Here is a 19838-nt window from a genome sequence, read left to right on the forward strand (position 1 = left end):
TGTTAATATATCTGCTATATCAGCTGTTAATAGATCTGTTATATTTCACCTGTTAATAGATCTGTTATATATCACCTGTTAATAGATCTGTTATTTATCACCTGTTTATATATCTGTTATATATCACCTGTTAATATATCTGCTATATCACTTGTTAATATATCTGTTAAATATCAAGTGAAGGAACGGTGACCAGGAGAGAAAGACACTTGAGACTATTGAGATGCAGCCCGTGGTGTGTTTCCCAGGGTACCTTGGGCATGTTGGAGAGGGCGATGTGGCGTGACTCCCGCCGTATCTGAATGGTGAAGTTGGCTTTGAACGCCGGCTCATCGAAACAGGGGAAGGCTGCTCGGGCACTGGTCGCTTCAAACTGAGTGGACGCCATAAACCTAACAGAACAGAGGAGAAAATAAAAGTGTCGTTTACAATTAAGATATACAGTAGGTCTAGGGAAAATGAATGTAAAGCTTATGATTGAGTAATTCATTATAGTGGCACACCTTTTAGCATTGTTGTAGTACTCGATTCAAGGACTCAGACTTGACTCGGACTCAAGTCACGATTTTCCTGACCCGTGACTCGACCAGTTGTGACTGTTGTCAGAAAATCTCTATATTTTGCATAATTCAACATACGAGCTACAGCAGCAAATGTTAGATAGATAATACCGCTATGTAGCCTTGCCAATGTGCAACACTGGAATAAAATGTAACTTAAAAAATGGTTGTACAGCTACTTTTGGCACTACCAAGGGACTCGTGACTCGATTCGTGACTCGAACTTGAACAATAAGGACTTGGGACTAGGTTTAGTGACATGACTACATCACTGCCTCTTCATGATCGTATCCAAATACAGGACAATTTGATCACCTTAAGTGGTTGGTCACTTTCACTGCATATTCTTTTGGAATGCACTGTAGAATGATTGACATGAGTTTTCAGTGCTCTAGGTGACCACCTATACTGCCCAGGGCCAATGCTCTTAAACGCTAGTAAAACCAAATGCATGCTTTTCAACCGTTCGCTGCCCGCACCCGCCAGCCCGGCTAGCATCACCACCCTGGACGGTTCTGACCTAGAATATGTGGACAACTACAAACACCTCGGTGTCTGGTTAGACTGTAAACTCCCCTTCCAGACTCATATTAAACATCTACAATCCAAAATCAAATCTAGAATCGGCTTCCTATTTCGCAACAAAGCCTCCTTCACTCACGCCGCCAAACTTACCCTAGTAAAACTGACTATCCTACCGATCCTCGACTTCGGCGATGTCATCTACAAAATAGCTTCCATTACTCTACTCAGCAAACTGGTTGCAGTCCATCACAGTGCCATCCGTTTTGTTACCAAATCACTTTATACCACCCACCACTGCGACCTGTATGCACTAGTCGGCTGGCCCTCGCTACATATTCGTCGCCAAACCCACTGGCTCCAGGTCATCTATAAGTCTTTGCTAGGTAAAGCTCCTCCTTATCTCAGTTCACTGGTCACGATAACAACACCCACCCGTAGCACGCGCTCCAGCAGGTATATCTCACTGATCATCCCCAAAGCCAACACCTAATTTGGCCGCCTTTCCTTCCAGTTCTCTGCTGCCAGTGACTGGAACGAATTGCAAAAATCGCTGAAGTTGGAGACTTTTATTTCCCTCACCAACTTTAAACATCAGCTACCTGAGCTGCTAACCGATCGCTGCAGCTGTACATAGTCCATCTGTAAATAGCCCACCCAACTACTTACCTCATCCCCATACTGTTTTTATTTTATTTACTTTTCTGCTCTTTTGCACACCAGTATCTCTACTTGCACATCATCATCTGCTCATTTATCACTCCAGTGATCTGCTAAATTGTAATTATTCGCTCCTATGGCCTATTTATTGCCTACCTCCTCATGCCTTTTGAACACACTGTATATAGACTTTCTTTTTTTTCTACTGTATCATTGACTTGTTTATTGTGTTATTGGCTTGTTTATCATTTACTCCATGTGTAACTCTGTGTTGTTGTCTGTGTCACACTGCTTTATCTTGGCCAGGTCGCAGTTGTAAATGAGAACTTGTTCTCAACTAACCTACCTGGTTAAATAAAGGTGACATAAAAAAATAAATCCTGATGGTTCGTATTCTTACCTGACCTCTCCCTTAGTTGTGCGATAGGAGCTCTTGTAGAAACCGTGGAAACTGTCAGACAGGTTGGCAGAGAACTCCAGACGAACCTTGTACATCCCACCTCTAACCAGCAGCACATCAGACATCAGAGCTAGCTGGTGGAAGGCTGGGTACTCCAACACCTGCAGAGGCCTTGAAGAATCAGAATAAGAAAACTTGATTGCCATGCAACAAATGTTACTAGGATTTTTATATTGGTGTTGTAGCTACATAGAAGCACCAACAATCACATCCACATCAACAATTAATCCATTTACCATCTACACAGTTAAAGACATCAGTATCAATAGAAATACACATGACAACCAGGGTTGGGTTCAAGTCCATTTGAATTCCAGTCAATTCAGAAAGTCAACCATATTCCAATTTCAATTCCAAAATGTCCTCCTTGAAAGGCATTGAAGAGAATTTCTGGAATTTAAATGTAATTGACTCCAACCCTGATGACAACACTTGTAGAAAAAGAAGGGACCCGATCATACACTGGCAGTGACCCTGGACCTTCCGGTGCCAAGAGCTCAGCTTTAGCTATCTGGAGGTCCTTGCTGTGGAGGATGATGGTAGAGGTGTCCTCGAAGACCTGGAGTTGAATCTGCACCTCTCCGGTGAAGTCTAGGCTGGTCAGGTTAGGGTGGACGAGGAGGTCATAGTGGATTGGAGAGACAGTTTCAGGAAGTCTCATATGGATCCAGGGGAAAGGTTGGCCATTAGTGGCGATGGGAGGTAGAAGTGAGGAAGACTTGTCGTTGGTATCATGGTCTCCTGGAAGCTGTGCCGCCAAAGACGGGGCAAAGGATACATGCAGGAGCACCAGGATGGTGACAGTTAACGTCCTCATCCTCACGCCTGAGAAAAACGCGGGAAGTCAGCAGTTTCCTACAGATGGAAGAAATTAAGTCAGGTTACATTGTAGCAAACCATTTACATTTTAGTCATTTAGCAGACGCTCTTATCCAGAGCGACTTACAGTAGTGAATGCATACATTTCATACATTGTTTTTGTACTGGCCCCCCAAACCGAATGGTGGAGCATGGTGAAGGTGGAGCATTGTTACAGTATGACTCATTGTATCAACTAGTAGCACAGTAAATAATGTATCAATCAATCTGTAACATTTCTATTGAAGTGAATAGCCCAATAATGCACATTTGAAAGCTATATAACACATTCAACAGGAACGCGTGGACATGACATTGCAAATGTAAAAGTTACTGTTACTTTCGATTTCAGCTCAAGATTCAAAACCTGTGCTATTCATTAAACAAAACCTTGCATTAGCCTATTCATCCACAACATTAGGCTAGCTAGGCTACAGCGAAACGTACATTTAAACAATTTAAACAGCGAACAGTCAACTAAGACATTACAGTACTTACTGTCAGGTTATCTGTCCGACTTGATTGTGAAAGTGAAAATAAAAAAGACCTGTACAGATTTGCATTCTGGGACAATCTGAATGACAGCCCGACTCATACTATGAATGCCCCACCACTTAAAACACTGACAATGTTAAGAGAAGCCTTGAAATAGGTGAGATAATGATTGGATCCACAACAAACCATTATTTGCAAACGGCTCATTTCAATACAGGAAGTCAAATAAACCAAGCTCTGTTTTGGTTTTGACCCGTAGTGCATACTATTGGCCACTAGGGTGCACCAGATAGCCATATTTATTAATAAAAGTGTAGTCAGTGTTTTACAAGTGCCATGCATTAGCCTACCAGTCCAACAGCACCACCTGACCTGAGCACAATATTTCCAGAATCCAAAATGATAATGCCAGTGAAATGGATGCTTTGCAATGACTACATTGACATTGAACTGAGAAAGAAAAGTACAGGGAGAGAAAGGAAGTCACAACACTGGTTTGTGGTAACTGCCTGGTAAATTAATCATGATTTACAATCAAACCACTCATCCATATTTTGGGAAGCTTCTCCAGAGGTTGGACAATGTGCAACAGTGAACAAGTGTGTGTGTGTGTGTTTCAAAGTCCATCACGTCATTAAACTTTACAGTGGGAGTTGGGGAGGGCTTTTAAGGGCTCATTATGCAGACAGTAAACCACAGATCCTGCTGGACATCCTACTTGCACACACCATTGTCTTTCACCCTCTGGAACTCTGAAATAGACTTCATATGTGTTTCTGTGTTCAGGTGAAACTTGTGTTTGTCAACGACCATTACTCAGAGACTTGGTTCAGAGTGTTAGAGACCTGGTTCTAGAGTGTTAGAGACATTGTTCTACTGTTCCAGAGTAGATCTCCAGGAAGAGGACCAGGAGGACCATGCTGAAGAAGGTGCTGCTGGGTAGTCTCGGAGCAGTTCTGGTGCTGACTGCAGGCATCCTGTTGGGGCACTTCGGCATCCAGAGGGGCTCCACCACCCCTGACTGGGTAGTGGACGTGACCCAGGATGTAGACGAGGCTCTCATCCAGAAGTTTATCGCAGAGGTGGACAACATTGCGATACAGGAGAACCTCAGGTCAGATGCTGGATATCAATCAATCAATTGCTCAATCAGATCACACGCTGCTGGATACTGTACCAGTGTCTTTAGATTTCCTTTTTTTAATCGCTAATCTTCCACATCTTTTTTAATCTGTTGAAGCAGGTCAGGAACAATATGGGCTAGATTACACACACACGCACGCACACACACACACACACACACACACACACACACACACACACACACACACACACACACACACACACACACACACACACACACACACACACACACACACGTCCTCAGAGAGCATCTCTCTCATGATCGTTCCCTCGTCCCCATGTGTCTCTCCAGGGAGCTGACTAAAGTGCCCCACATGGCGACCTCGCCAGGGGACGAGAAGACGGTTCAGTACATGTTAAAAAGGTGGCAGGACCCAGAGACAGGTCTGGACCAGGCCTGGAGGGAGGAGTACAAGGTCTACCTGTCCTTCCCAGACCCCAACACCCCCAACAAGGTCACCGTGGGTGAGTCATGGGCTTAGGGTGCGTCCTAACTATAACCCTGGTCCCTGGCCCATATCATATAGTGCACTGCTTTAAGACCCAGCCAGGCCATGTAAAAGTCACATGTTATACTTACTAGTACAACTAGTAGTTGCTCTTCTGCTTGGTGTTGTGTGGCATTAGGAGGTAAACCAGCCTTGGTGTTGTGTGGCATTAGGAGGTAAACCAAGCTTGGTGTTGTGTGGCATTAGGAGGTAAACCAAGCTTGGTGTTGTGTGGCATTAGGAGGTAAACCAAGCTTGGTGTTGTGTGGCATTAGGAGGTAAACCAGGCTTGATGTTGTGTGGCATTAGGAGGTAAACCAAGCTTGGTGTTGTGTGGCATTAGGAGGTAAACCAAGCTTGGTGTTGTGTGGCATTAGGAGGTAAACCAGGCTTGGTGTTGTGTGGCATTAGGAGGTAAACCAAGCTTGGTGTTGTGTGGCATTAGGAGGTAAACCAAGCTTGGTGTTGTGTGGCATTAGGAGGTAAACCAGGCTTGGTGTTGTGTGCCAGTAGGAGGTAAACCAAGCTTGGTGTTGTGTGGCATTAGGAGGTAAACCAAGCTTGGTGTTGTGTGGCATTAGGAGGTAAACCAAGCTTGGTGTTGGGTGGCATTAGGAGGTAAACCAAGCTTGGTGTTGTGTGGCATTGGGAGCTTAAGTAGTCCATTTTACTCTGTCTATTATGTTTATACTCCTTGTGAAATGTCTTTGGTTGTTATTATTTTTATGGATATGATTCTGCATCAAAATCAACATTTTCCTACTACTGTGTGTGCGTGTGTGTTGCAGTGAGCCCCTCTGATGCTGTCCTGTACACTGCCAGAGAGAAGGAGAAGGCATATAGTTCAGACCAGGAGGATGCTGAGGTGGTTCAGCCCTATGCAGCCTATGCCCCCGCCGGACACCCAAAGGTAGGTCTTTACCCACCAACACACAGACAGGCAGACCAGGAGGATCCTGGGGTGGTTCAGCCCTATGCAGCCTACGCCCCCGCCGGACACCCAAAGGTAGGTCTTTACCCACCAACACACAGACAGGCAGACCAGGAGGATCCTGGGCCTATGCAGGACACCCAAAATGTCAATTTCTTAACCACATCCAAGATCCAAGGATGGTCATGTTCTTTATGTTATCTTCTCCACAGTTTATCAGTTAAATGACCTGTTCTGGGTCAAACAACTCACCGTAGGCTAGTTATTTAGAATGATAGCGTGACTGTGTATAGACAATATGTGGACGGACGGACAGGACAGATGGAAAGAAAAGGTGTCTTTCATGACCTCTATTTGTTCTCGAGGTTATTGGTTAACCAGTTTTATTTAGTTCATGTCATAAATGTCACCTCTCTGTGCCACCCACTGCATCGTCAAGGCATGACCTTTGAGGTTGCTGTTAAAATCTTAGTAAGATTTTAGATAATCCGCTCAAGGTCAAAAGGGAATATGTTTTATGATGTGTCTCATCAGATAACATTCAAATGTCTTTATTGCGTTGTGTTAAATTAGTCAAAACTCTTCTAAATAGATGATCAAAAAGGCAGTTGTTTCAAAACTCTAAGCACATTTTCAATTTGACTAAGTACAACACAAAATCATACAGTCCCTTTTTCACCAAACTTAATCAATGTTTAACATTGCAATACATGTTCATATAAAGTAATTTCCTTTCGAAATGCTCACATTACTTTTGATATGCTTCTCTTATTTTTTGTTAAAATATATTTTCCTATTACATCATCCGACAGTTCTTAACCGATGATCAGTTAAACGTTTGGTGAACCTATAGATTTGACATGTAAACTGGTTTGTCTACAACAGAGTTTGAGGGGTTCACACTACTCCAATAGTGTACTGTAATAAATGCCATTTACATAGCAGATGTTTTGATCCAAAGGGACGACAATCCACACATTTTGGTATGTGACCGCAGTGGGAATAGAACCCACAACTCTGGTGTTGCTAGTGCCATACTCTTATGAACTGAGCCACTGTACAGGACCACTACAATGCTTCATTTTTTCCCTTCAATCCAATGAAGTGTATAAAGCCTGGATGACTGACAGGAGGCACTGTATTGAAGTCACCGCCCAGCCATCTTGGGTACACCTCCTCCATTGAAAAAAATAATATTTTGAAAGCTATAGAAATTCATTTATTAACATCTACATTCGTGTTTGACACTTTTATTCTATGACAGACATCTTACTGCATACTTTTAAGATTAGATTATGTGAGCTACATTTTTCTCAAAGTTTTGTTTGTTTGTTTAGAGTACCAATGTTACTGTCCCCACTACAACAACAAAAATACTTAAATACATGTCATTTTGTCCTTGAAACATTCAATTGAAATACTGTAGAATTCCATTCATTCCAATGGAGGACGTCTCCTTCTGGGGAGGGCCAATATGGGCGAACTGTGGCTTCAAAGCGTCTCAACGGCCATTATATAGCGTCGACAATCTAGGGTTTATGTGCATAATTGTTTCAATCGCTTTGGCGCTATTTACTCAAGTATGGCTTGATGGGAAACTAGTGCCTGCTAAACATTGTTTTTTTTCTTCATTTAATTTCATTTATTTAATTTGATTACAGTACATCTATGTTGTAATTATATCTGAACAAAAATGTGATGTTCAGTCAATTTTAATAGGTAGTGCAAGTATATTGCCCAATGTGAAAACAGTGTAATATACTGTAATCTACAGTACTGCACTGTACATTCAAAGGGCAATTTTGAAAACATGTATCTCAAGTCTTTTGCTATTGAAATAACTAGTTGTTATTATATTTCACAGTAACTTCTATTTTGGACCAATGGTTGTGTGGTGAAAAACGTCTACAAACAAAATTAATGCACAATGAAAAGTTTTGAACGTTAGACCGTTACAAGTCGTACCAGTTTGGAGTATTTGTACACAGAGTTTAGAAAATTCACCACATACAGTACTTGTGAAATCCAAAGTGATAAAACTGTAACGATGATATAGAAAATAATAAAGCAATAACAGGCTATAATGCACAATGAAAAGTTACTACTACTACTAATATGTTACTCCTACTACTAATATGTTACGCTTGTGGTGTCTATCTCCTGGTATTGTCTACTGTGATACCAGACTGATATCTACTACAATCTACTGATCACTCGGATATCAGTTTGATATCTCCTACAGTCATTTGATATCAGTCTTAGTTTTAGATTGAGGTAGATTGTGGTTCAATGATTGTGTGTGTGTGTGTGTGTGTGTTCAGGGGAGACTGGTCTACGCCAATCAAGGGAAGCCCAGTGACTACTTCCTACTCAACCAGACCCTGGACCTGACAGGGACCATCGCTATCACCAGATATGGAGGAGAGGGGAGAGCAGGGAAGGTGAGTCCAATTCATTGGCTGCAAATGCCATTACATTATTTTTTGTTTTTAGGATGACATTTGGTTGGTCAGAATTCCATGTAAATATTCAGACTCCTAGGGTAAATATTCAGACTCATAGGGTAAATATTCAGACTCATAGGGTAAATATTCAGACTCATAGGGCAAATATTCAGACTCCTAAGGTAAATATTCAGACTTCTATTGTAACTATGGTATTTTACATCACTTGTAGCCTACTGTAATTTGAAACATTAAAAAAAATGTCAAAAATCCTGTAAGAAATGGTTCACATACAATGCCTTCAGTAAGTATACACACCCTTTGACTTATTCCACGTTTTGTTGTGTTACAGCCTGAATTTAAAATGGATTAGATTGAGATTTTCTGTCACTGGCCTACACACAATACCCCATCATGTCAAAATGGAAATATATATATATATATATTACAAATTCATTAAAAATGAAAAGCTGAAATGTCTTGAGTCAATAAGTATTCAACCCCTTCGTTATGGCAAGCCTAAAGTTCAGGAGTAAAAATTGCTTAATAAGTCACATAATAAGTTACATGGATTCACTCAGTGTGTTTAACATTATTCTGTACCCCAAACATATAATTATCTGTATGGTCCCTCAGTCGAGCAGTGAATTTCAAACACAGATTCAACCACAATGACCAGGGAGGTTTTTCCAATGCCTCGCAAAGAAGGGCCATTATTGGTAAAAAGCAGACATTGAATATTCCTTTGAGCATGGTGAAGTTATTAACTACACTTTGGATGGTGTATCAATACCCCCAGTCACAACAAAGATACAGGCATCCTTCCTAATTCAGTTGCCGGAGAGGAAGGAAACTGCTCAGGGATTTCACCATGAGGCCAATAGTGACTTTAAAACAATTACAGAGTTTAATGGCTGTGAAAGGAGAAAACTGAGGATGGATCAACAACATTGTAGTTACTCCACAATACTAACCGAATTGACAGAGTGAAAAGAAGAAAGCTTGGATAGAATACAAATATTCCAAAACATGCATCCTGTTTGCAACAAGGCCCTAAAGTAAAACTCCCAGAAATGTGCCAAAGAAATTAACTTTTTGTTCTGAATACAAATCATTATGTTTGGGGCAAATCCAACATATCATTGAGTACCACTCTTCATATTTTCAAGCATGGTGGTGGCTGCATCATGTTATGGGTATGCTTGTCATCGGCAAGGACTAGAGCGATTTTTAGGGTAAAAATAATCAAGTAGAGCTAAGCACAGGCAAAATCCTAGAGGAAAAGCCTGCTTTCCAACAGACACTGGAAGACAAATTCACCTTTCAGCAGGACAATAACCCGAAACACAAGGCCAAATATACACTGGAGTTGCTTACCAAGATGACATTGAATGTTCCTAAGTGGCCTAGTTACAGTTTTGACTTAAATCGCTTGAAAACCTATGGCAAGAATTGAAAATGGCTGTCTAGCAATGATCAACAACCAACTTGACAGAATAATAATGTACAAATATTATACAATCCAGGTGTGGAACACTTTTAGAGACTTACCCAGAAACACTCACGGCTGTAATCGCTGCCAAAGGTGATTCTAACATGTATTGACTCAGGGGTTTGAATAATTATTTAATCAAGATATTGTATATTAGTGTTTTATTTTTTTTAATTTTTTTTACGAATGTTAGAATTTTTCTTCCACTTTGACATTACAGAGTATTTTGTTTAGATCGTTGACAGAAAAATACAATTTAATCAATTTTAATATCACTTTGTAACACAACAAAATGTGGAAAAAGTCAAGGGATGTGAATACTTTCTGAAGGTACTGTACATAAAAGAAGGAAGAATTTTCAAAGTATTGGAACAAGGCATGCATCCAAAATGGTACCCTGGCCACCAAAATAAAATTGGTTCTGTGAAGTTTCCCAGAAAATGTATTTGGTCATGACAAATGTTCTTATAACACAAAAACTGTTCAGTCGTGGTGATGATTTTGGAATGTTTGTATTAACCATAAAAAAAACAGACAAAATGTGTTCTGGGAATGAACATCAGGTCAATGTTTTTTGCACCCCAAAATAAACATTGTAGAATCATCCGCACAACTGGACAGTTATTTTATGGGAACATATATTTTGTGATGTCCCCACAATGTTCCCACCAGACTGTTCCCACAACCTAATGAAGCATTCTGGGAAGCTTTTGATTAACAGATTAACTGTGTTATAGGAACATTATTGCAACATCAGGCAAACGTTTTATACATACATGTTCAGTAGTGGTTGTTATAGATGTTGTGCACAACATTTTAGTGAAAGTTAGGAGAAAATTCCAAAGATATTTCATCTAAAACATTTTTGACAAATAACTAGATTTTTATCAAAAACATTCTCTGAATGTTTTGGGGCTGTTATCATCCTATGGTTAGATAATACTCTAACTAGAACATAATAGGAATCTTAGCTAATGTTCTGGGAATGTTCCTGGTTTGCTAGGTGGTAGTGCACTAAAACTAGTGCACTGTATTGGGAATAGGGTACTATTTCAGATACAACCCATGACTAACATCACCACTTTGACTGTCATGTCGTGCCTCTTCTCCAGGCCATCAATGCAGCTCCGTACGGTGTGATCGGGGTGCTGGTCTACACCGACCCGTGGGACATCAACGATGGCAAGATGTCCGACAACAACGAGACGTACCCCTATTCCTGGTACATGCCCCCCTCAGGGGTGGAGAGGGGCTCCTTCAACACCCACTATGGAGACATGCTGACACCCTACCTGGCCGCTAAAGGTAACCCATGATGCATTATGATGTGATGGTAAATAATTGACTTGTTATAAGAAGGTAGGACCTATGACCCTCAAAATGATCTTGACTAAAAGTAACAGCCATTTTTAATCAGTTACCACACATTTCAGTCTATTTCAAGAGATACTCTATCTGCTAAACTTCCTGTTAAATTACCTTTTGACCTTTGACATTATAGTGACAGTTGGAATCAAAAGGTAATAAACACCTAACTATATAGTTGCAGAATTGTCTAGATTGAACTAAAACAGGTTACAATTTGACTGCTGTAGAGGCTACAAAAATTGGCCATCATTGACCGTATTCACATGTATGTGATCGCCGTCGTAACTACATTGATCATCTTAGTCACTTAGACTTTCCAAGGCGTTTTCACAGTTCCCACTTCTGAAATGTCCATATGTAGACGACACATACAGAATACCAGAAAAGAATATCACCGGGATCCCGCCAATCCCGACTCAACCAATCGGGTTTGAGGATGCCTACGCTTTGATCTGGTGAGTGGGGTTTACCATTGGTCCATTGTGACGTCATTAACTTTTGTGGAGAGCTGATTGCTCCCCATGAGCCATTGGTCAACCAGAGTATTTGGTGTCCAAGAAGGGTCCGCCCAATGTGATTGGTTCTGAATCCCGCTTGGCATATTTGATTGGTCATCTCTGCAGTGAGCTGGGTGGAGAGCCCGCCCCATCCGAATGGCAGGGAGCATTCAACTGCACGTATAATTTTGGGGGACCAGGATTCAAACCAACATCTAACTTCAACAACAGGTGGGATTTGGTAAATCTCTATAAAGTACGACAATATCAAGTTTAGCTGTATGTTTGCTAAAAAAAAAAAATGTATGTAAATGTCTCTGTTCCAGCGATGTAAAACTGGACATCTATAACCGTGAGGAGCTGAAGAATTCTGCCAATGTGATGGGGGTGATTCGAGGCAGTGTTGAGCCAGGTGAGAAGGATTCAGCTCTAGCTACCAAACCACACTTAGGCCATGGTGAAGAAGTTACCTCGAGTCAAGCACTGAGTCAAGCATTATGACAACATATGCATTGTGCATCATACAGGCAAAACAGTTAATATACAAAAACACAGACAGTGAAGAATCATACACACACATTTAAAGCAGACCAGTGTCAAACTAAAGTTTTCTCTAATCTAATTCAAGTCTTTGTCCCATAGACAGGTATGTGATCTACGGTAACCACAGAGACAGCTGGGTCCACGGGGCCATCGACCCCAGCAGTGGAACCTCCGTGATGCTGGAGGTGACCCGGGTGCTGGGACGGATGGTCAAGCAGGGTGAGCATCACAGTTAGACCTGGGTTAGGGAGTTAGACCTGGGTTAGGGAGTTAGACCTGGGTTAGGGAGTTAGACCTGGGTTAGGGAGTTTGTAACGGGCGTCGTAAGGATTGGACCAAGGTGCAGCGGGAACGTGTATACTCATCTTCTTTATTTTTATTAAAAGACGGAAAAACAAAAGAAACACGTATACAAAACAACAAACGACACTAAACAGTCCTGTCAGGTGCACAGACACAAAACAGGAGACAACTACCCACAAATCCCATAGAAAAAACACCCCTCTTAAATAAGACCTTCAATTAGAAGCAACGAGGAGCAGCTGCTTCAAATCAAATCAAATCAAATGTATTTATATAGCCCTTCTTACATCAGCTGATATCTCAAAGTGCTGTACAGAAACCCAGCCTAAAACCCCAAACAGCAAGCAATGCAGGTGTAGAAGCACGGTGGCTAGGAAAAACTCCCTAGAAAGGCCAAAACCTAGGAAGAAACCTAGAGAGGAACCAGGCTATGAGGGGTGGCCAGTCCTCTTCTGGCTGTGCCGGGTGGAGATTATAACAGCACATGGCCTAGATGTTCAAATGTTCATAAATGACCAGCATTGTCAAATAATAATAATCATAGTAGTTGTCGAGGATGCAACAAGTCAGTAACACAAGAGTAAGTGTCAGTTGGCTTTTTCATAGCCAATCTTTGAGAGTATCTCTACCGCTCCTGCTGTCTCTTGAGAGTTGAAAACAGCATGTCTGGGACAGGTAGCACGTCCGGTGAATAGGTCAGGGTTCCAGCAGGTCTGGGACAACAGGTCTGGGACAGGTAGCACGTCCGGTGAACAGGTCAGGGTTCCATAGCTGCGGGCAGAACAGTTGGAACTGGAGCAGCAGCACGGCCAGGTGAACTGGGGACAGCAAGGAGTCATCAAGCCAGGTAGTCCTGAGGCATGGTCCTAGGGCTCAGGTCCTCCGAGAGAGAGAAAGAAAGAAAGAAAGAAAGAAAGAAAGAAAGAGAAAGAGAGAATTAGAGAGAGCATATTTAAATTCACACAGGACACCGGAAAAGACAAGAGAAATACTCCAGATGTGACAGACTGACCCTAGCCCCCCGACACATAAACTACTGCAGCATAAATACTGGAGGCTGAGACAGGAGGGGTCAGGAGACACTGTGGCCCCATCCGATGAAACCCCCGGACAGGGCCAAACAGGTAGGATATAACCCCACCCACTTTGCCAAAGCACAGCCTCCACACCACTGGAGGGATATCTCCAACTCGACAAGGCCGAGTATAGCCCACAATTATCTCTGCCACGGCACAGCCCAAGGGGGGGGCGCCAACCCAGACAGGAAGACCACGTCTGTGACTCAACCCATTCAAGTGACGCACCCCTCCCAGGGACGGCATGGAAGAACACCAGTAAGCCAGTGACTCAGCCCCCGTAATAGGGGTAGAGGCAGAGAATCCCAGTGGAAAGAGCTTCCCTGTAGCTCAGTTGGTAGAGCATGGTGTTTGCAACGCCAGGGTTGTGGGTTCGATTCCCACAGGGGGCCAGCACAGAAAAAAAAATGTATGAAATTGTATGAAATGTATGCATTCACTACTGTAAGTTGCTCTGGATAAGAGCGTCTGCTAAATGACTAAACTGTAAAATGAAAAAATGGGAAACCGGCCAGGCAGAGACAGCAAGGGTGGCTTGTTGCTCCAGCCTTTCCGTTCACCTTCACACCCCTGGGCCAGACTACACTTAATCATAGGACCTACTGAAGAGATATGTCTTCAGTAAAGGTTGAGTCTGCGTCTCTCACATGGGTAGGCAGACTATTCCATAAAAATTGAGCTCTATAGGAGAAAGCCCTGCCTCCAGCTGTTTGCTTAGAAATTCTAGGGACAATTAGGAGGCCCGGGTCTTGTGACCGTACGTGTAGGTATGTACGGCAGGACCAAATCAGAGAGATGGGTAGGAGTAAGCCCTGTAATTCTTTGTAGGTTAGCAGTAAAATCTTGAAATCAGCCCTTGCCTTAACAGGAAGCCAGTGTAGGGAGGCTAGCACTGGAGTAATATGATCACATTTTTTTGGTTCTAGTCAGGATTCTAGCAGCCGTATTTAGCACTAACTGAAGTTTATTTAGTGCTTTATCCGGGTAGCCGGAAAGTAGAGCATTGCAGTAGTCCAACCTAGAAGTAACAAAGGCATGGATACATTTTTCTGCGTCATTTTTGGACAGAAAGTTTCTGATTTTTGCAATGTTACGTAGATGGAAAAATTGCAATTGACCTTCCAATTGAAGGTCAACCCCATTAACTAAACATAGACATAGAAAGACTAGAACTAACATAGAAATAAACTAACAAGAACATAGCCCAACAAACCCCGAAACACTCTAAACAAACACCCCTCCTACATAGTACATAGCCCAACAAACCCCGAACCACATAAAACAAACACCCCCTGCCACGTCCTGCCCAAACTACAATAATAAATAACCCCTTTACTGGTCAGAAAGTGACAGAGTTAGACCTGACTTAGGGAGTTAGACCTGGGTTAGGGAGTTAGACCTGGGTTAGGGAGTTAGACCTGGGTTAGGGAGTTAGACCTGGGTTAGGGAGTTAGACCTGGGTTAGGGAGGTGAGGTGGTTTTATCTAACTGGGCTCAGTTAGATAAAGGAGCTGAACAAAAAAAAGAGGAACTACTGTAAGACAACAGAATGATACCCAGTCGTTGTTGTTGGGAGCAGTAAACAGTGAACAACATTACCGCCTGTCTGTCAGGGAAATGGAGGCCACGGAGGTCCATCATTTTTGGGAGCTGGGGAGCCGAGGAGTTCGGTCTGATTGGATCCACAGAGTACACTGAGGTGAACAATCTAAATCAATCAAATGTTATTTATAAAATCCCTGTTAACATCATCGGTTGTCACAAGGTGTTTCACAGTAACCCATCCTTCAACCTCTAAAGGCAAGCAGCAACATAGGGTCAAGGAAAGGATTCCCTAGAGGGAAGAGATCCACATTATGGTGTTTCTGATAGAGATAAGATAACGTAACATTCTCCTCTCCAGGAGTACTATAGCAAGCTGAGTGAACGTTCTGTCGCCTATATCAACGTGGACATAGCTGTATTCGGTAAGAGTGATTTATTTTATACCTTTATTTAACTAGGCAAGTCAGTTAAGAACAAATTCTTATTTACAACGACAGCCGAGGAACAGTGGGTTAACTGCCTTGTTCAGGTGCAGAACGACAGATTTTTTTACCTTGTCAACTCGGGGATTTGATCTTGCAACCTTTCCGGTTACTAGTCCAACGCTCTAACCACTAGGCTACCTGCCACCCCAGTGATGACAGAGGTAGCATGTTAAACTGATGGTGTTTTTACTCCAACAATCAAGGCCCGTATCCACAAAATCATCTCAGGGGAGGAGTGTTGATCTCAGATCTGTAACATTATTCATTATGATGTAAAAGGTAAAGCTGATCCTACTCTGAGATGCTTTGTGGATACGGGCCCTGGGCAACTGTTCACAGTACACATAGTTATCAGTTAATAAGTACTGGTTTCTTGGACACAAGCCAAGTCCCGGACTTTTAAAAAGCACTTTTAAATGGAGAATATGTGTCCAGGAAACATTCTCTGTGTGTAGTGGAAGCATTGTGTTTGAACTAGCCCTGTCTGAAACACTGACCTCCAGTATCCCTTGTCATCCCCCTGCTCCAGCTAACGCTACTCTAAGGGCATCGGGGTCCCCCTCTGCTCAGAGTGTTATCCTCAAGGCCTCCAAACAGGTGAGGCCTCTAATTATCTTCTCAATGCCGTCTGGAGTTAAAGAAAGACCTCCCATTGTTGTATGCTCACATAAACTTCATAGAAAATGTTGCAAAAAAAAGTATGAGCGTACAACAGTGTGTGGGTATTTATACTCCTTTCATCGTCTGTCAAACTAACAATGGAGGATTAAATATCTGACTCTTACAGTAGTGCCAAAACATCTGACCATTTATCAATCTATCTTCTTTTTTTTGTCCAAAAAGAAGCCATCACTATATGGTGTTTGTTTGTTTTTCTACAGGTGAAGACACCTGGATCAGACTCGACATCCGTCTACGACAACTGGATTCGCTACTTCAACCGTACTAGCCCCGCCTACGGAGTCATCCCCAAGTGAATAGCCTACTTTCTCTTTACATGAAACAGTAGGGTCATGTGACGAGACCTAGAGGACTATTTAAGAAATGGGTTAAGATGTCAGTGAAATGATTTTAGGGATTTTAATTCGCTCTTCACTTAATCTGAAGTCATAGCAGACGTTTGATTGGTTAATGTTTTTATTTTTTTATTTATTATAGTGTGGGTTTTCTGACTGGGGCAGGAAGTGATTACGCTGCCTTCATCCACTTCCTAGGAATCACCTCCATGGATATCTCCTACACCTACGACAGAGTAAGACATGAGACACACACACACACGATGAGGGTCGTTTCACTGACTTAACAGATGATCAGTTAGTCTTCTAAGTCACATCCCATGATCCATGCTGTTTTCATGCAGACCAAAACCAGAGCCAGAATCTACCCAGCGTACCACACGGCATACGACACCTTTGACTATGCCTCCAAGTTCATCGACCCAGGTGAGCAGGGAGGTATGGGCCAGGGGGCTACAGGAGGAACATAAAGACAAACCCACTGCTGTTGGCCTTATGAGTTCAATATCTCTCTCTTTATATATATACTGTATGTCTCTCTATTGTCTTTCTCCTTGGTCTCTCTGTCCCTTTCCTGTCAATATCCTTACCCTGTATATATCTCTATCCCTCCCTCCATCCTTCCCCTCTCTCCCCTTCTTCCCTTCTTCCCCTAAGGGTTCACCAGTCACCAGACGGTTGCCAGGACGGCAGGGAACGTCCTGATGCGATTGGCTGATAGCCTTCTGTTGCCGTTCAACTGCAGTGACTATGCAGAGACTCTGGAGGGATACCTCAATAAAGCCATGGAGCTGTACACTGATGGACTGGCAGCACACATGATCGCTATAGGTGGGTCACAGTCACTAGAACACACACACACAGGGATAGCGAAGGGGTAGGGGTGAAAAGGTGGATGGAGGGATAGAGAGGTGATGGAAGGGTAGAGGGGTGGATGGATAGATGGAGACAGTAGCTGATGCTATGTTTGTGTCTAAACAGCTAACAGCGTTTCCCACATCAGTAAACCCCGTTAGCCACTAGCTGCTGTAACAGAGCGGTTTCTGATAATGTGGCTTTATCTTTTGAACGGTTTAATCGACAAAATACTATGACCCCATTACTGAACGACAACAGTGATAATGATGAGGTTCATATCAGTCACTTCAAACCATACTTCCTTCAGATTGAAATGCTGTCAAAAGTACTGTCAGACTGATTTGTAATACAATTAAAAAAGTAAATATTGTCCGTTGATTATATCACTTTTTTTATATGGTGGAGTCACAATTTCTTTTTATATATCAAGATGAGGTCGTGGAGCCAAAAAGTTTGGGAACCTCTGGTTTAAGTTGTTTAGAGAAAACAGACACACAGACACAAACAATCTCAGGGACCAGTCAGCAATATTCTATGGTTGAGAAACACTGTTCTAGAATATCCTGTCCCTGCTCCTATTTCAGAGCCATTACAGAATGCTGTGAGGAATTTCCGCTCTGCAGCCGCCAGACTGGACCAGCTGATCAGAGATTCAGACTTGGCCAATGAGACGTGAGTGGTAGCTCTTTACACACACACACACACACACACACACTCTCTCTCTCTCTCTAAACCGTTCTAAACCAGTGCTTTGTCCATATTAAGGCCCCTGAAGGTGCGTAGGATCAATGACCAACTGATGCTCCTGGATAGGGCTTTCCTGGACCCTGGGGCGTTCCCTGATCGATATGGATTCAGGTTGGGAAACTATGTTACGATCTATCCCCTAGATGAGCCTCCACTTTTTACCATCTAGCATATTTGATGATCGATATGGATTCAGGTTTGGAAACTTTGTTATGTTCTATCCCTTAGATGAGCATCCACTTTTTACCATCTAGAATATTTGATGTTTTGTACACCTTTCATTAAATGCTTCATTGAATGCTTAGGCCACTCCCCCTCTCTTCCCTCCTCTGACCATCTAACATCACTCACCATACCTTCTTTCTACCCGTTACTCTCTCTCTCTCTCTCTCTCTCTCTCTCGCTCTTCCAGACATGTGATCTGGGCGTCCAGTAAGGCTGGACAGGCTACCTTCCCAGGACTGGCTGATGCGTATACCAGAGCTAGGTCGACTGGACTGGACAGCGACTGGAAAGAAGCACACCGTCAGCTGTCCATCCTGATCCAGGCCATACAGGGAGCCGCTCACACACTGGGAGACGCCATTTAGAGAGAACATTGAGATACTGATATATGTTATGATATACAGTTTACATATATAATAATAAAGTTTTAATTATATTGTATTTCTGTGGATGAGAGACTATCTCATGGAATGTCATCCTATGTGCAGCTGGGCATTAGAATTGGAATTAGATAGAATGGATAATACCCTTATTATCATCGTAAGGTCAGCCATTTTGGTCAGGGATTTGGTCAACCATGGTTTGGCAGTGCTGTGATAAGATATTGTCTAAAATAATGAATTTGAAGACTTTATCTTCCTTGTATGTTTGTTAGCTAGCTAGCTTTATAATTATATTACACCATTTCTGGTCAAATGTCTTACTTTTATTTTCCTGCATAAGTAAAATCAGAATTATACTTCGACAGCCATTCGTAAATAGACTCCACCTCTAGAAATGTTATAGGATCTCTGGGGTCAGCACCAGATTGCTATAACATTATGATGTGGTTCGCTGATATGTCAAATGTCTATCCAGACGTTATAAGATCTGGTATGCGTCAGCAACGTTTGAGCAGATTGTGGTTAGCAACCCGTCTGCTTAGGGAGACTAATGACTATCAAAATAATAGCCTAACGTTATAAAAAGCTCTGTCTACATATATATTTACTATTTAATAAACAATTAAATAACAATCATAGGCCTATATGGCTTAATAGTGTGTGCGTTTTTCTTATTATTATTTTTAATCTAGGCTATATAGTCTATGTTATTTTAAATAGACTACCAAGTATTTTCTAA

At 42.2% G+C, this 19838-nt stretch overlaps 2 protein-coding genes across 3 annotated transcripts in view; one reads left to right on the top strand and one right to left on the bottom strand.

Annotated features, from left to right (window-relative positions):
• Positions 1-3811, bottom strand: part of erap1b (endoplasmic reticulum aminopeptidase 1b) — a 24226-nt gene extending 20415 nt beyond the window's left edge. Inside the window, exons 1-4 of the mRNA XM_045695358.1 lie at positions 3559-3811; positions 2664-3057; positions 2143-2313; positions 254-392 (exon numbers count right to left, since the gene is read on the bottom strand). Coding sequence (XP_045551314.1) covers positions 254-392; positions 2143-2313; positions 2664-3019 — 666 coding nt within the window. The 5' untranslated portion in view covers positions 3020-3057; positions 3559-3811. The remainder of the gene's footprint in view (positions 1-253; positions 393-2142; positions 2314-2663; positions 3058-3558) is intronic.
• A 431-nt stretch (positions 3812-4242) lies between these two features.
• On the top strand, positions 4243-19735 carry naaladl1 (N-acetylated alpha-linked acidic dipeptidase like 1). 2 transcript variants are annotated; one of them, XM_045695359.1, is made up of 19 exons: positions 4243-4669; positions 4991-5163; positions 5975-6192; positions 8439-8558; positions 11166-11358; positions 11783-11876; positions 12045-12149; positions 12245-12330; positions 12561-12680; positions 15454-15539; positions 15744-15807; positions 16400-16467; positions 16752-16843; positions 17029-17122; positions 17231-17312; positions 17544-17717; positions 18329-18416; positions 18510-18602; positions 18904-19735. In XM_045695359.1, exons 1-19 carry the CDS (start codon positions 4473-4475, stop codon positions 19079-19081), a joined length of 2325 nt encoding a protein of 774 aa, XP_045551315.1. In that variant the 5' UTR covers positions 4243-4472; the 3' UTR covers positions 19082-19735. The 2 variants fall into 2 exon arrangements, with proteins under 2 accessions (XP_045551315.1, XP_013998889.2); XM_014143414.2 differs by having other exon boundaries at positions 5975-6096.
• The last annotated feature ends 103 nt before the right edge of the window (positions 19736-19838 follow it).

This window comes from Salmo salar, chromosome ssa15 (assembly GCF_905237065.1).
Source record: "Salmo salar chromosome ssa15, Ssal_v3.1, whole genome shotgun sequence".
In the NCBI taxonomy this organism is placed as follows: Eukaryota; Metazoa; Chordata; class Actinopteri; order Salmoniformes; family Salmonidae; genus Salmo; species Salmo salar.

Excerpts from the sequence above, each read along its gene's own strand:
- naaladl1 (XM_045695359.1), top strand. The coding sequence starts at position 4,473 with ATGCTGAAGAAGGTGCTGCTGGGTAGTCTCGGAGCAGTTCTGGTGCTG. Across the intron at positions 11,877-12,044 it reads GATGCCTACGCTTTGATCTG|TGAGCTGGGTGGAGAGCCCG; the intron begins GTGAGTGGGGTT and ends TCATCTCTGCAG. Across the intron at positions 18,603-18,903 it reads CCTGATCGATATGGATTCAG|ACATGTGATCTGGGCGTCCA; the intron begins GTTGGGAAACTA and ends TCGCTCTTCCAG.